The sequence below is a fragment of the Musca domestica genome, unplaced genomic scaffold (assembly GCF_030504385.1).
Source record: "Musca domestica strain aabys unplaced genomic scaffold, Musca_domestica.polishedcontigs.V.1.1 190, whole genome shotgun sequence".
NCBI lineage: Eukaryota > Metazoa > Arthropoda > Insecta > Diptera > Muscidae > Musca > Musca domestica.
Window position 1 is genome coordinate 647,765 of NW_026712246.1, and position 15,066 is coordinate 662,830.

The 15,066-nt window shown below is 36.0% G+C and overlaps 1 protein-coding gene and 1 long non-coding RNA gene across 2 annotated transcripts in view; both read right to left on the reverse strand.

Annotated features, from left to right (window-relative positions):
• Positions 1 to 7,878, reverse strand: part of LOC131802065 (UPF0047 protein YjbQ-like) — a 58,127-nt gene extending 50,249 nt beyond the window's left edge. The window contains exon 1 of the mRNA XM_059121415.1: positions 7,037 to 7,878. Within this exon, the coding sequence (XP_058977398.1) occupies positions 7,037 to 7,265 (229 nt within the window). The 5' untranslated portion in view covers positions 7,266 to 7,878. The remainder of the gene's footprint in view (positions 1 to 7,036) is intronic.
• A 285-nt stretch (positions 7,879 to 8,163) lies between these two features.
• LOC131802066 (uncharacterized) overlaps positions 8,164 to 15,066 on the reverse strand; it is a 39,960-nt gene continuing 33,057 nt past the window's right edge. The window contains exon 2 of the long non-coding RNA XR_009342027.1: positions 8,164 to 8,560. This is a non-coding gene — a long non-coding RNA (uncharacterized LOC131802066). The remainder of the gene's footprint in view (positions 8,561 to 15,066) is intronic.

A 15,066-nucleotide genomic window follows, 5' to 3' on the forward strand; every position in this document is an offset into this window, starting at 1 on the left:
CCCGTGTAGACGTTGTTTTATTTCCCGATACAGCTCGTACCAAATAAAACGCGGGTTCTTTCGGATTACGATTATTACAATGATTTTATTTGCACTTTACTCGACGGTTTCAATTCGCGATCTCATTCACAACTGACTAACTGCCTTTCCATTTCCCCTATTTATATGAGCCTCGCCTGTCGCTACAGAAGTTTCTAGACGATCTGGTAACGCCTAGATTATGAACAATCTACCAATGCAACGAACACATACAAACTTACAGTGAGTGAACAATAACAACAACACATACAAACTGACATTGAGTGAACAATAACAACAACACATACACAGGCGAGGGCGTAACAAAGAAAGAGGAATTAAGCGATCATCAATGATGACGTTTAACAAGAATTGTACGTCAGCAACAAAATAGAAAATGAAAGAGGAAATGGAAGGATGTAGAAAAATCTATACAGTAGTTGTTGTTGTGAAGTTATTCAAATAAACTGCGTAGTAGAAATTTACGTTACAATTCAAATTCATAAATTAACGGAATTCATCTAAATTAACTTAAATCTAAAGTTATATTCGTAACATTGCCCCCCGCTTAAGCCTGTTCGTCCCGAATAGGCACAGTTCCCGTTCCGTAGGGGGTCAGCCGCTCCAAATGTACAACTTTCATCTTCGACCTGGGACTGTCGCTCCTCTGGATGCGATAAACGACGTCATTTATTTTCGTGACAATCTTGTAGGGTCCTTCCCAGTGCGTTTGTAATTTGGGGCATAGTCCTTTCTTTCGTTGTGGGTTGAACAATAGTACCAGTTGCCCTTCTTGAAACCCATCGGTATTTGCCGCTCGATCGTACCTTGCCTTCATGCGGTTGCTAACCATTTTTATTCGATGTCGGACTGCATCGTGGACTTTACTAAAAGAGTTTTGACTGTCTTCATCTTGGTTCACATCGTCGTTTGGGGTAGCACCGAATATCAAATCGCCAGGTAGTTTTAATTCATTTCCGAACAGAACTTTGGCTGGGGTCCGGGATGTGGAATCATGAATGGCCGATCTATAAGCCAGTAAAAACTTGGGAATATGCTCATCCCAGTCTCGTTGGCCACTGTCCACCACTTTCCGTAGATGTTCTTCCAGGGTGCGATTGAATCTTTCCACCATGCCATCTGATTGTGGATGTAGGGGCGTCGTTCTGGTTTTCTTGATTCCGTAGGAGTCACACATTTCCTTGAAGAGCGCTGATTCAAAATTCCTCCCTTGATCGGAATGAACCTCAGATGGAACACCATAGCGACAAATCCAATTTTTGCTGAACACATCCACAATTGTCCTGGCTTCTTGATTTGGGATAGCATAAACCTCTGGCCATTTACTGAAGTAATCCATGACCACTAAGACATACCGGTTCCCAGAGTCGCTTGTTGGGAACGGTCCAGCTACATCCATTGCGATTCTTTCAAAAGGGGCTCCTGAATTATACTGCTGCATGTAGCCTCGACTCTTCCGTGTTGGACCTTTAGCTCTTATGCACCTTTCACAATTGGCGATCCAGTCGGCAATGGATTTTTGACAGCCGACCCAGTAGAATCTCTGCTTTACCTTTTCAGCGGTTTTTGCTATGCCAAGATGTCCTCCACTTGGCCCATCGTGAAATTCCGACAAGACATCTCTTATTTTGGAGTCTGGGACGACGATCAAGTTCCGGTGAGATTTACCGTCCTCACTTTCCCATTTGCGATATAGGCAACCATCTATTATAAGTAGACTGTCCCACTGGGCCCAATAGGATTTTAAAAGAGGGCTTTCGGAGGTAATTTCTTTGCGACTAGGTCGTATGCCCGTTTCTATGGCCGAAATTACTTTGCCCAGAATGGGATCTCTTCGTTGTTCCGTCGACCAATCTTCACCCGACTCAAATTGCAATAGTCGGACATCAACGATATTCTCTTTATTCTCAGCCTTTGAGCAGTGCTTGCATTCCACTTTGCATGGCCGACGAGACAGGGCATCAGCATTACCGTGTTTTCCGCCTTTTCTGTGCTCGATTCTAAAGTCATAACTCTGGAGCCTCTCGATCCAACGGGCTAGTTGACCTTCCGGATTCTTAAACTGCAGCAACCATTGGAGAGCAGCGTGGTCGGTCCTCAGCAGGAAATGCTGGCCATATAGGTATTTGTGGAAGTGTTTAACGCACTCAAGGACAGCAAGCAGCTCTCTCCTCGTCACACAGTAATTCCTCTCAGGTTTCGACAATGTCCGGCTGTAGTACCCGATGACTTTTTCCTGTCCGTCGATTTCCTGGGAAAGGACGCCACCGATGCCGCACTCACTTGCGTCTGTGTCCAGGACAAACTTGCCGCCAGGTATAGGGTATGCCAAAATGGGGGCTCTGCATAGCATGTCTTTGAGCTTTCTGAATGCCTCCTCCTGGTCGTTGCCCCACTGAAACCTCTGGCCTTTTTGCGTCAAACGGTGTAGACAGGCGGCGATGTTGGCAAAATTTTGGACAAATCGACGGTAGTATGTGCAGAGACCCAGAAAGCTTCGCAGCTCATGGAGATTTCGGGGCTGCGGCCAATCTCTGACGGCTTGAATTTTCTCCTTATCCGTCGATATGCCCTCCGGCGTCACGTGGTGCCCCAGGAACTTCACCTCTCGTTGGAAGAGACTGCACTTCTTTGGGTTCAGCTTGAGGCCTGAAGACGAAAGCTGCTGTAGAACATCCTTTAAGTTCTTGATGTGTTCGTCGAAGTTGCGTCCCATGACTATGATGTCATCCAGGTATATGAGGCACGATTTCCACTGCAGCCCTTTTAACACACGCTCCATCAGCCTTTCAAATGTAGCCGGGGCGTTGCAGAGTCCGAATGGCATGACATTGAACTGCCAGAGACCCCCATTTACGCCAAACGCTGTTTTCTCCTTATCTTTCTCGGCGATCTCTACTTGCCAGTACCCACTCTGCAGGTCGAGGGTGGAGAACCATGACGTCACGGCTAATGTGTCCAATGTGTCGTCGATTCTTGGGAGCGGATAGCTGTCTTTCTTGGTGACATCATTCAACTTTCTGTAGTCCACACAAAATCGGGTGCTTCCGTCTTTCTTCTTGACCAAGACCACTGGGGAGCACCATGGACTTGACGATGGTTCTATTACACCACTCTTTTCCATTTCACTTATCAGCTTCTGAACCTCGTCTCTTTTTGCCAGGGGAACACTTCTTGGAGGCTGTTTAATGGGTCTCGCGTCTGCTGTATTGATTTCATGCTTCACCACTGATGTTCTTCCTTGGTGCTCTTTTGTCAACGCAAAGGTAGAGGCATATTTCCATAATAGCTGCTTAGCCTTGTTCCTCTCGGAAGGTGATAATTGGTGTGTCCACTCTTTTATGTAGCCGTCGAGGTGCTTCTTCTCCATGGCAGCTGGCTTTTCGGTGTTAGTTTCCAAATTAACTACAGCTTCAGCTGGTGTGCATTGTCCAACATCGGAAAATTGGCAAATTTGCTCTTGCTTGTTTGACAGGTTCAAAACTCTAACAGGAATTAATCCGTCCTTGTTGTTTTTCACCAGGGCATTCGCTATTAGGATGTTACTGTTTCTGTTTTCTGCTGGTTCCACCACCCACAACTTCTCGGCTCCACAATCTCCATTCATTGGTACCCATATTATTGCTTCGGCACAGGGCGGTATTATCTCTGGATGGTCCGTGGTCAGACGTCTAATGGGTGTACTTTCATCGTAGCCCACGTTTAACGGAATTTCGACGTTAGACCAGGTCATCACACGTTCTTTCATATCCAGATTGATACCAAAGGCAATCATAAAATCTGCGCCTATTATCACTTCGTCTACGATATCGGCAACTATAAACTCGTAATTCTCCGATTTATTGGCAATAGTTAGTCTCAGGGTAATCTTACCGTGTACTGCCGCGGGCTCCCCCGTTGCTGTGCGCAGTCTGACTCCATTAAGTTGCGTTATTTTACCCTTTACCAGATCTGATCTTACGATGGACTTTGATGCGCCAGTATCTAACGTCAGAACTCGCTTATCACCATTGATGTACCCAGTTGTTAGGTTGTGACTTTCCTGTTGTACTATTGCTATGGAGATTGTGGGGCCATCGTCGATGGGAGCCAGTTCATGCCCCGCTGGACTGGCTCGATTTAGTTTAACTGTGACTCATTGGTGGACTGTTGGGCCATTCTTCTACCATCTTTCGTTGGAGGTGGTGACGATGACCTGGATCGTTTGCGCTTAGCTCTGCATTCGCGCGCAATATGACCTGCTTTATCGCAGTTGTAGCATCTAACCCTGGGCTTAGTCATCCCAACTAACTTTGTCTCTTCTATTACCCGCCTCATGGCGTCTTCGATCGAGTTAACGAGAGATTTGGGTTCGCAACCTTCGGTCTCCAGTTGGCGAATCTTGTGGGTCTGGGGCTTAACAACTATTCTTGCCGTCTCTTGGGCAAGGGCAAACGACACAGTTTCGGAAAATGATGCTTTTGGTGACGCATATGTTGCATACTTAATCTCAGGGTCACGTATGCCATTCACAAAGGTTTCGATTTTCATACGGTCCAGCAATGGGTGATCCTCTCCTGGATACGTCATTAGCACCAAACGTTCCACCTCAGCTGCAAAGTCTTGTAACGTCTCGTTTGCCCTCTGTACTCTTCCCCTTAATTCCATAAGGTAGATGTTTCGTTTATGTTCGCCACCGTACTTACGTTCCAGTGCAGCAATAACATCTTCATAGTTGTTTCTAGAAGCGACAGGAATACTCTGTATAACATCAGCAGCACTGCCCTTCAATGCCAGAAGTAGTGCAACCGCTTTGTCGCTGTCGTTCCACGAATTTCTAGAAGCCACTGTCTCGAACTGTAACTTGAAAACATTGAATGACGTAGAGCCGTCGAATACAGGAGGTTTGATTTTTAGTGTGTTATCAGGAACTCGCACCGGACCACCTTTGATTTCCAGTTCCGAAATTTTCTTCTCCAGATTTGTAACCCTATGGTCGTGGGACAGAAATTTCTCGTCAACCGACTGCACTTTCTTATCCAACTCTTTAATTTGGACCTCCACGGTTTCCACTCTCCTTCCAATAACTTCTGTAATGTACTCGAGTTTCTCGTTCGTTATTCTCGAATTTTCTTCGAACATTCGTCTCGAGTTTTCTTCTAACTTCCTGGAATTCTCTTCGACTCTTCTGAAATTTTCCTCAAACATTTTGGCTAGCATTTCTCTGAAATCGTCACCCCTGGCAGCTACTGACGAGACTTCCCCACCGTTGGATTCGCCCATTTCCGATAAATCCACTTCATCCTTACTGTCAAACTCATATGTGTCGATGTTCATACCACGGCGCTCGAACTCATCCAACAGACGTTTTTGTAGTTCAGCCTTGTTGCCAGTAGAGGACAATTCCAATTTATTAAGTTCCTTCTTCAAGTCTTCCACTCGTAGATCCTTAAACTTCATCGTAGTATTATCGTAATCTCACTTCCGACACCAATTGTTACGATTCTTGGATTTTACTTAATCCCGTGTAGACGTTGTTTTATTTCCCGATACAGCTCGTACCAAATAAAACGCGGGTTCTTTCGGATTACGATTATTACAATGATTTTATTTGCACTTTACTCGACGGTTTCAATTCGCGATCTCATTCACAACTGACTAACTGCCTTTCCATTTCCCCTATTTATATGAGCCTCGCCTGTCGCTACAGAAGTTTCTAGACGATCTGGTAACGCCTAGATTATGAACAATCTACCAATGCAACGAACACATACAAACTTACAGTGAGTGAACAATAACAACAACACATACAAACTTACATTGAGTGAACAATAACAACAACACATACACAGGCGAGGGGGTAACAAAGAAAGAGGAATTAAGCGATCATCAATGATGACGTTTAACAAGAATTGTACGTCAGCAACAAAATAGAAAATGAAAGAGGAAATGGAAGGATGTAGAAAAATCTATACAGTAGTTGTTGTTGTGAAGTTATTCAAATAAACTGCGTAGTAGAAATTTACGTTACAATTCAAATTCATAAATTAACGGAATTCATCTAAATTAACTTAAATCTAAAGTTATATTCGTAACAATATTGAATTGGGTCAAACCTGATGTCCCGATGTCTGATGTCAGAAAGAAATCTCTACATTTTTCAATCAACCAAAGAAAATAGCATCACGGAAACCAACATTTCATTCTTAAGAAATTAATTCTCACATTGTAGACAAAGGATTGAGATACAAAACGATATACGGAAGAGGCAACAGCCTTCATTAAGAATACATTTTATCATGCCAGAAATTGCAGTTCACCCCTCCACCCTCACCGCTTCTGATTAGCTTGAGAAAAGCAATGGCGTATGGCCTTGATATGAAGGGTGGTAGAGGTCTCCTTTTACATCCAAGAGACCTTTCAAATTTTGTTGACATTGTTAGAAAAATTCCCTCTTTAGAAAACCTCCCCTGAAAATATACTAACTCCATCATTTTTACCCTCAAAAGCTTTGAAATTTAAAAAATTCATACTCATAGCTTCCTCGTCGCTCAGTAAAAATGACACCTCTCCGAAATCTCACATTATCCACACCGCTGGCCAAAATCACAATCATAAATGCCATAATAAAATAAAACCTTTTTTGCCCTCCAAAGAATTTAAAATTTTAACAAATGTTTTTAACTCATAGCTTCCTCCTCGCCGAGTAAAAATGACCCCTCCCTAGAAACTCACATTTCCCACGTCACTGCCCAAAATCACAAACATTAATGCCACAATAAAAATCCTTCAAAAATGACAATATGTCTATAACCAAAAGGAAAATATCTTTAAAAGCTATGCTTTGTCTTGTTCTCTTTTCTTTTCTTTTCTTTCATTTTTTTTTTTTTTGCTTTCAAACAATGTCAATGGAAAAATTTAATGCCATTTTCAATTTCCAATCCTATGTAAATACCAAAAAAAAAAAAAAAAAAAAAAAAAAAACAAAAATATTTATACAAAAATTGCCACTACTCACTTTGCACATGACATAATCCCACCGAAAACTGTGATAATTCTGGCATCTGTCGGAGTATCTCCTCCGTCACTAAATGAACACCTCGATGCTGGGGTCTGAGATTGATTTTGCGCTGAAACCACGCTGAGCCGATTTGTAGACCGGAACCGGCATGACCATGACCGCCACCGCCACCTGTGCCGCCCCCTCCGCCGCCGCCGCCCCCGCCTCTGTGATTCGACGAGGCCATTGTGCTGTTCGACGATGAGCTGCGTATATTGCTGTTGCGACTGGCGCTCTGTTTGATGTTCGTGGCAGTGCCCGAATGGCCTGCCGCTGTCGATGAACCGCTTTTGCCGTGAGGATTCGTGGTGATGCTGGTGCTGTTACTGCGTTGTTTATGGCTACGGCTGCGTGAGCTTTTCGGCGGCGCTGTGGCAGTTGTTGCTGCGGCTGCTGCTACTGCTTTACTTGTGTTGGCGGAGGTGGTGGAATTGGCTGGGGTTGGGGCTGTGGCTGTGGCTGAAGCTGCTGCCGTTGCTGCCGCTGTTGATAATGGATTGCGGGTTGTGAAGTTATCCCTTGACTGTTCCTGATATAACAAAAGCTCTGGACACGTGTGGTTGTGTGGCACCGCTTCGAAATTGTTACCAGTGGATGTTTCTAACAAGGTTCGTTGTTGTTGCAATGTTGGTTGTGTTGTTATGACGTTAATGTTGTAGTTGTTGATGTTGTTGTTGTTGTTGGTCGTTGATAATCCACTAACAGCGGCAGCAACAGTAGCGTTTTGCCCGTATTTAGTTGTAGTCGTTGCGTTGTAGGCTTCCCCCTTCTGTGGCGGCCCTTTGCAAAGCCTTTCCAATAATTATGAACAAAATAGAACGATTCGTTGCACACAGCTCGCTCGACCTAACACTTCACCCTCGTTGTTGGAACGTGTTGTTTAACCAGCAATTAAGTGAATTTTTGTTGTATTCTTCAAAACTTCAAATTACAATGCCCAACAAATGGAAGAAACTTCCTAGGGTCCCTTTTGTTGTTCTTCACGGAAAAAGGTGGTAGTGTTGGTGGTGGTGGGGAGTGAGGGAATGGTTAATGTAATTACACTCAAAGCCAGTACTGCTTCCTCCACTTTGGCAACTCCCTAATGTTTTTTTTTTCTAAACTCGGTAATGCACCAAGCCAGAGAAGCACGTTCCGTTTTTTTTATTTTGCAATAACTTCGTTTTCGGGGAGTTTGTTTTTTGGTGGATGGAGGATTTTAGTAGCTTCCTTTTCCTTGTTCTCTGTTCGTCTACTTTTTTCTCTGCCACTCTAGTATTTATTTCACTCGTACGCTTCCTGCTGGCTTAGCCTGCTTTTATTTTCTCAAAATCATTGCTTTTCGATTTCCTTTTTTTCTGGTTTTATTTTTTTCCTCTGTTTTTGGTTTTTAGGTTATTGCTGCTTTATCTTTCTTTTCGTAGCCACACCACTCTCAATTCTTGTGAAAATCTTTTGGGGAATCTTGCATAGGTTTCACCAGGAAACAAATATACAGAACACCTGCAATATAACAGAGAAGAAAGAAAAATGGGTTAAATAAAGTCAGATTATGCAGTTGTCCAAGGAGAATATATGTACGTGGTGGGGGAAATATTTAAAAAATGAGGATGAGAAAACAATAAATTGGAAATTTTTAATCAAATATCATAAAAAAAGAATCGGCAGCGTATAAGTCATGACATAAAGTATACGATACGGGGTACCTGATATAAATTTATTACTACATTAACTACCAATAAAAAGTGATCCTTTGGGAGGTCCTCTATAGATTTTTTAAAAAGTATTTTTTTTTTTTTCAAACATATTTAACAAATACGAATTTTTTTAAAACATATTTTTGATATTTTTAAGAACCAGCCATCAAGCGTGGTTTTTTTTAATATTTTTTCAACGACCATAACAAAAGTGGTTTTTTTTAAATATTTTTTCAAGGACTATAACAAACGTGGATTTTTAAAATTATTTTTTCAACGACCATACAAAAGTGGATTTTTTTAAAATATTTTTTTCAAGGACTATAACAAAATTGGATTTTTTAAAAATATTTCTTCAAGGACTGTAACAAACGTCGATTTTACAAAAAAAAATTTAAGGACTAACCAACAAACGTGGATTTTTTTTTATTTTTTTTTAAGAACTAGCCAACAAACGTGGATTTTTTTTTTAAGAACTAGCCAACAAAAGTGGTTTTTATTAAAATATTTTTTTAAAGACTGGCCAAAATACTTGGATTTTTTAAAATAAATTTTTTAAGGAGTAGCCAACAAACGCGAATTTTTTTAAATCCAGTTATTTTGAATTTTTTTAATTTTTTTTTCAAGGACCAACAGAAACGTGGATTTTTTAAAAATATTTTTTCAAAGACCAACAGAAACGTGGATTTTTTAAAAATATTTTCTCAAGCATCAACAGAACGTGGATTTTTTAAAAATATTTTTTTAATGGACCAACAGAAACGTGGATTTTTTAAAAATATTTTTTTCAAGGACCAACACAAACGTTGATTTTTGAAAAATATTTATTTAGGACCAACAGAAACATGGATTTTTGAAAAATATTTTTTTCAAAGACCAACAGAAACGTGGATTTTTTAAAAATATTTTTTTCAAGGACCAACACAAACGTTGATTTTTGAAAAATATTTATTTAGGACCAACAGAAACGTGGATTTTTTAAAAATATTTTTTTCAAGGACCAACAGAAACGTGGATTTTTTTTAAAATATTTTTTCAAGGACCAACAGAAAAGTGGATTTTTTAAAAATATTTTTTTCAAAGACCAACAGAAACGTGGATTTTTTAAAAATATTTTTTTCAAGGACCAACAGAAACGTGGATTTTTTTTTAAATATTTTTTTCAAGGACCAACAGAAAAGTGGATTTTTAAAAATATTTTTTTCAAAGACCAACAGAAACGTGGATTTTTTAAAAATATTTTTTTCAAGGACCAACAGAAACGTGGATTTTTTTTAAAATATTTTTTTCAAGGACCAACAGAAAAGTGGATTTTTTAAAAATATTTTTTTCAAAGACCAACAGAAACGTGGATTTTTTAAAAATATTTTTTTCAAGGACCAACAGAAACGTGGATTTTTTTTAAAATATTTTTTCAAGGACCAACAGAAACGTTGATTTGTTTTTTCAATTTTATAACAAACGTGAATTTTTCAAAAATATTTTTTCAAGGATCAACAGATTTTTTAAAAATATTTTTTCAGGGATCAACAGATTTTTTAAAAATATTTTTTAAAGGACTAAAAGAAAACGTGGATTTTTTAAAAATACTTTTTTCAAGGACCAAGAGATTTTTTAAAAATGTTTTTTCAATTTTATAACAAACGTGAATTTTTTGAAAATATTTTTTCAAGGATCAACAGATTTTTTAAAAATATTTTTTTCAAGGACCAAGAGATTTTTTAAAAATGTTTTTTCAATTTTATAACAAACGTGAATTTTTTAAAAATATTTTTTCAAGGATCAACAGATTTTTTAAAAATATTTTTTCTAGGACTATAACAAACGTGAATTTTTTAAAAATATTTTTTCAAGGATCAACAGATTTTTTAAAAATATTTTTTCAAGGACCAGCAGAAAATTGGATTTTTTAAAAATATTTTTTAAGGACCAAAACAAATTTGGATTTTTTAAAAATATTTTTTCAAGGACCAACAGAACCGTGGATATTTTTTAAAAATTTCTTTCAAGGACCAACAGAAACGTTGATATTTTTTAAAAGAAAAGTGGATTTTTTAAAAATATTTTTTTCAAAGACCAACAGAAACGTGGATTTTTTAAAAATATTTTTTTCAAGGACCAACAGAAACGTGGATTTTTTTTAAAATATTTTTTTCAAGGACCAACAGAAAAGTGGATTTTTAAAATATTTTTTTCAAAGACCAACAGAAACGTGGATTTTTTAAAAATATTTTTTTCAAGGACCAACAGAAACGTGGATTTTTTTTAAAATATTTTTTCAAGGACCAACAGAAACGTTGATTTGTTTTTTCAATTTTATAACAAACGTGAATTTTTCAAAAATATTTTTTCAAGGATCAACAGATTTTTTAAAAATATTTTTTCAGGGATCAACAGATTTTTTAAAAATATTTTTTAAAGGACTAAAAGAAAACGTGGATTTTTTAAAAATATTTTTTTCAAGGACCAAGAGATTTTTTAAAAATGTTTTTTCAATTTTATAACAAACGTGAATTTTTTGAAAATATTTTTTCAAGGATCAACAGATTTTTTAAAAATATTTTTTTCAAGGACCAAGAGATTTTTTAAAAATGTTTTTTCAATTTTATAACAAACGTGAATTTTTTAAAAATATTTTTTCAAGGATCAACAGATTTTTTAAAAATATTTTTTCTAGGACTATAACAAACGTGAATTTTTTAAAAATATTTTTTCAAGGATCAACAGATTTTTTAAAAATATTTTTTCAAGGACCAGCAGAAAATTGGATTTTTTAAAAATATTTTTTTAAGGACCAAAACAAATTTGGATTTTTTAAAAATATTTTTTCAAGGACCAACAGAACCGTGGATATTTTTTAAAAATTTCTTTCAAGGACCAACAGAAACGTTGATATTTTTTAAAATTATTTTTTCAAGGACCAACATAAACGTGATTTTTTTTAAAATATTTTTTTCAAGGACCAATAGAAACGTGGATATTTTAAAAATATTTTTTTCAAGGACCAACAGAAACGTGAATTTTTTAAAAATATTTTTTTCAAGGACCAACAGAAACTTGGATTTTTTTAAAATATATTTTCTAGGACCAACAGGAACTTGGATTTTTTAAAAATATATTTTCAAGGACCAACAGAAACGTGGATTTCTTTAAAAAAAATATTTTAAAGGACTATAACAAACGCTAATGTTTTTAAAATTTTTTTTCAAAGACCAAAACAAACGTGAATTTTTTTAAAAATATTTTTCGAAAACCAAAACAAACGATGATTTTGATATTTTTCAAAAACCAAAACAAACGTAAATTTTAAAAATATTTTTTAAGACACCAAAACAAACGTAATTTTTTAAAATTATTTTCTAAGACACCAAAAAGTGGATTTTTTAAAAATTATTTTATAAAACACTTAAAAGTGGATTTTTTAAAAGTATTCCTTAAAGACAAAAACAAACGAGGAATTAAGAAAAATAAGACTAAAACAAACGTGGATTTAAAAAATACCTTTTAAAGACTAAAACAAATGTGGATTTAAAAAAATATATATTTTAAAGACTAACAAGTTAAAAAGCAGGCCGGACCGAACTTTAAATACTCTCCACCATTTGGAATGAAATTAGAAATTTTCAAAAAAATAAAATCTGTTACAAATTCGGTTAAAATCTGAAAATACCGAACATAGCCTTATATTGGAGGAGTTACAAACGGAATGACAAAGTTAATATACCCTCCATAGTATGGTAAAGGTATAAAACAACGAGGATCGTTTTAAAATATAAAAAACGTGGATTTTTTTAATATTTCCTCAAAGACCTTCTAACAAACATGGATTCTTTTCAAATATTTTTTCACAGACTATAAGAAATGTGGATTTCTTTTAAATATTTCCTCAAGGCATTTAAAGAGCGCTACTCTTAGAACTTCAGTCCTTCCAGATGTTAACCTTTGATTTCAACTTCCCATCCCTGTCTGTAACATCTCAAATGTCTTTAATTTATAATTCCGAAATATTTATATATTTTCTTGTTCCCTTGTATTCAATGAATGTATGCTTTCACTCTTACAACTCATCGACATAATTGCAATTGTCAATTAAAACAAGAAAAAAAAACAAAAACTACTCTAAAAGAATTAAACGAAATAAAGAACTGCAAGACAAAGAAGCGCAAAAGGTTATTGTAGCGATTAGTGAATATTCAAGTTGTTACAAGTGGATTTATTCGTCGTTCACTATCATTTGCTGCGCTACCAGTCCGGCGCTGACGTTGATTCCACAATTTAACATTGTTGTTGTTGCGGTTGTTGTTGTTGTTGTCGTCGTAGTATTTCTTGTAATTTTTGCCTTAAGTCAAAGCTTATAAGGGTCTTAAGATATTTACGTAGTCGCAAATTGTCATTGTGTCTTAGTCACCAATCACCAAGTCACCACCGGCAACAGCCCGACCCAGCCCAGCACCAAACAGCCGTATGTTCGTCGTTTATAATTCACCAACAACAACAATACACGGAATGACGTTGTGACACGGTAAAAGGAAAATATTTCGTGTTATTTAGTAAATTTTGAAAAATAGTATCAGAGATACTGAAACAATGTTGCGGGCACAGTGTTACGAATAATGTTTAAGAATGTTTTTTTAACGTGAAACTGGGATTTTATAAAAATAACCATTTTCAGGGACCAGTAAAATAAAATCGAATGATTTTGAGTTTTTAAAAATAACTTTTATCAAGGACCAAAAAACTTGGATTTAAAAAAAATCGAATGATTTTTTTAGATAACTTTTTTCAAGGACCAAAAAACGTGGATTTTTCAAAAATAACATTCTTCGAGGATCAAAAAACGTGGTTTTTTAAAAATTACTTTTTTCAAGAACCAAAATGCCTGGATTATTTCAAAAAATAACTTTCTTCAAGATCTAAAAAACGTGGATTTTATAAAAATAATAAAAAATCAAGGACCAACAAACGTGGATTTTTTTTAAAATAACAAAAATTCAAGGATCAACAAACGTGATTTTTTTTAAAATAATAAAAATTCAAGGATCAAGGATCAAATCCAAATCAAGGATCAACAAACGTGGATTTTTTTAAAATAATAAAAATTCAAGGATCAACGAACGTGGATTTTTTAAAGAATATTTTTTCAAGGACCAATAGAAACGGGGAATTTTTAAAGAATATTTTTAAGGACCAATGGAAACGTGGATTTTTTTAAAGATTATTTTTTAAGGACCAATAGAAACGTGGATTTTTTTTAAAGAATATTTTTTAAGGACCAATGGAAACGTGGATTTTTTAAAGAATATTTTTTAAGGACCAATACAAACTTGGATTTTTTTAAAAATGTTTTTTAAGGACCAATAGAAACGTGGATTTTTTTAAAGAATATTTTTTACGGGCCAATAGAAACGTGGATTTTTTTAAAGAATATTATTTAAGGACCAATAGAAACGTGGATTTTTTTAAAAACATTTTTTAAGGACCAATACAAAGTTGGATTTTTTTAATAATATTTTTTAAGGACCAATACAAACTTGGATTTTTTTTAAAAATGTTTTTTAAGGACCAATAGGAACATGGATTTTTTTAAATAATATTTTTCGAAAATAACTTTTTTAAGGACCAATACAAACTTGGATTTTTTTAAATTTTTTTAAAGGACCAATAGTAACATGGATTTTTTTAAATAATATTTTTCGAAAATAACTTTTTTAAGGACCAATAGAAACGTTGATTTTTTAAAGAATATTTTTAAGGACCAATAGAAATTGGATTATTTATTTTTTCAAGGATTATTTAAAAAATATATATTTTTTAAGGATCAACAGACGTGTGTTTTTTAAAAAATATTTTCTCAAGTTTGATTTTTCAAAATATTTTTAAGGACAGGGATTTTTTTAAATATTTTTTCAGGTGGAATTTTTGAAAATATTTTTTCAGGTGGAATTATTGAAAATATTTTTTAAGGGCTATGGACTATTCTAAAAACATTTTTCAAGGACCCACAGAGCAACATTATTTTTTTTAGGAATAATTTTAAGGAAACCTAATTTTTCTAAGACCAATACACGTGGACCATTTTAAAATTATTCTAGTCACTGTTCCTTCAAATTAAAGTACGTCACTTAGTTGACTTTGTGACGTTCGTTACAGTTGCTGATACGACAAACTACGGCTATTGGTGTCTGTGTGGATGTCAGTCTGTCGGCCTGTGTATGTGTCCGTATGCACGGGAGCGTGTGTGATGTTCCCATGCACGCTCGTTTGTTTCGTTCATCCACTGATTGCATTTGGCTCGTGTCGAAGAATTGACTT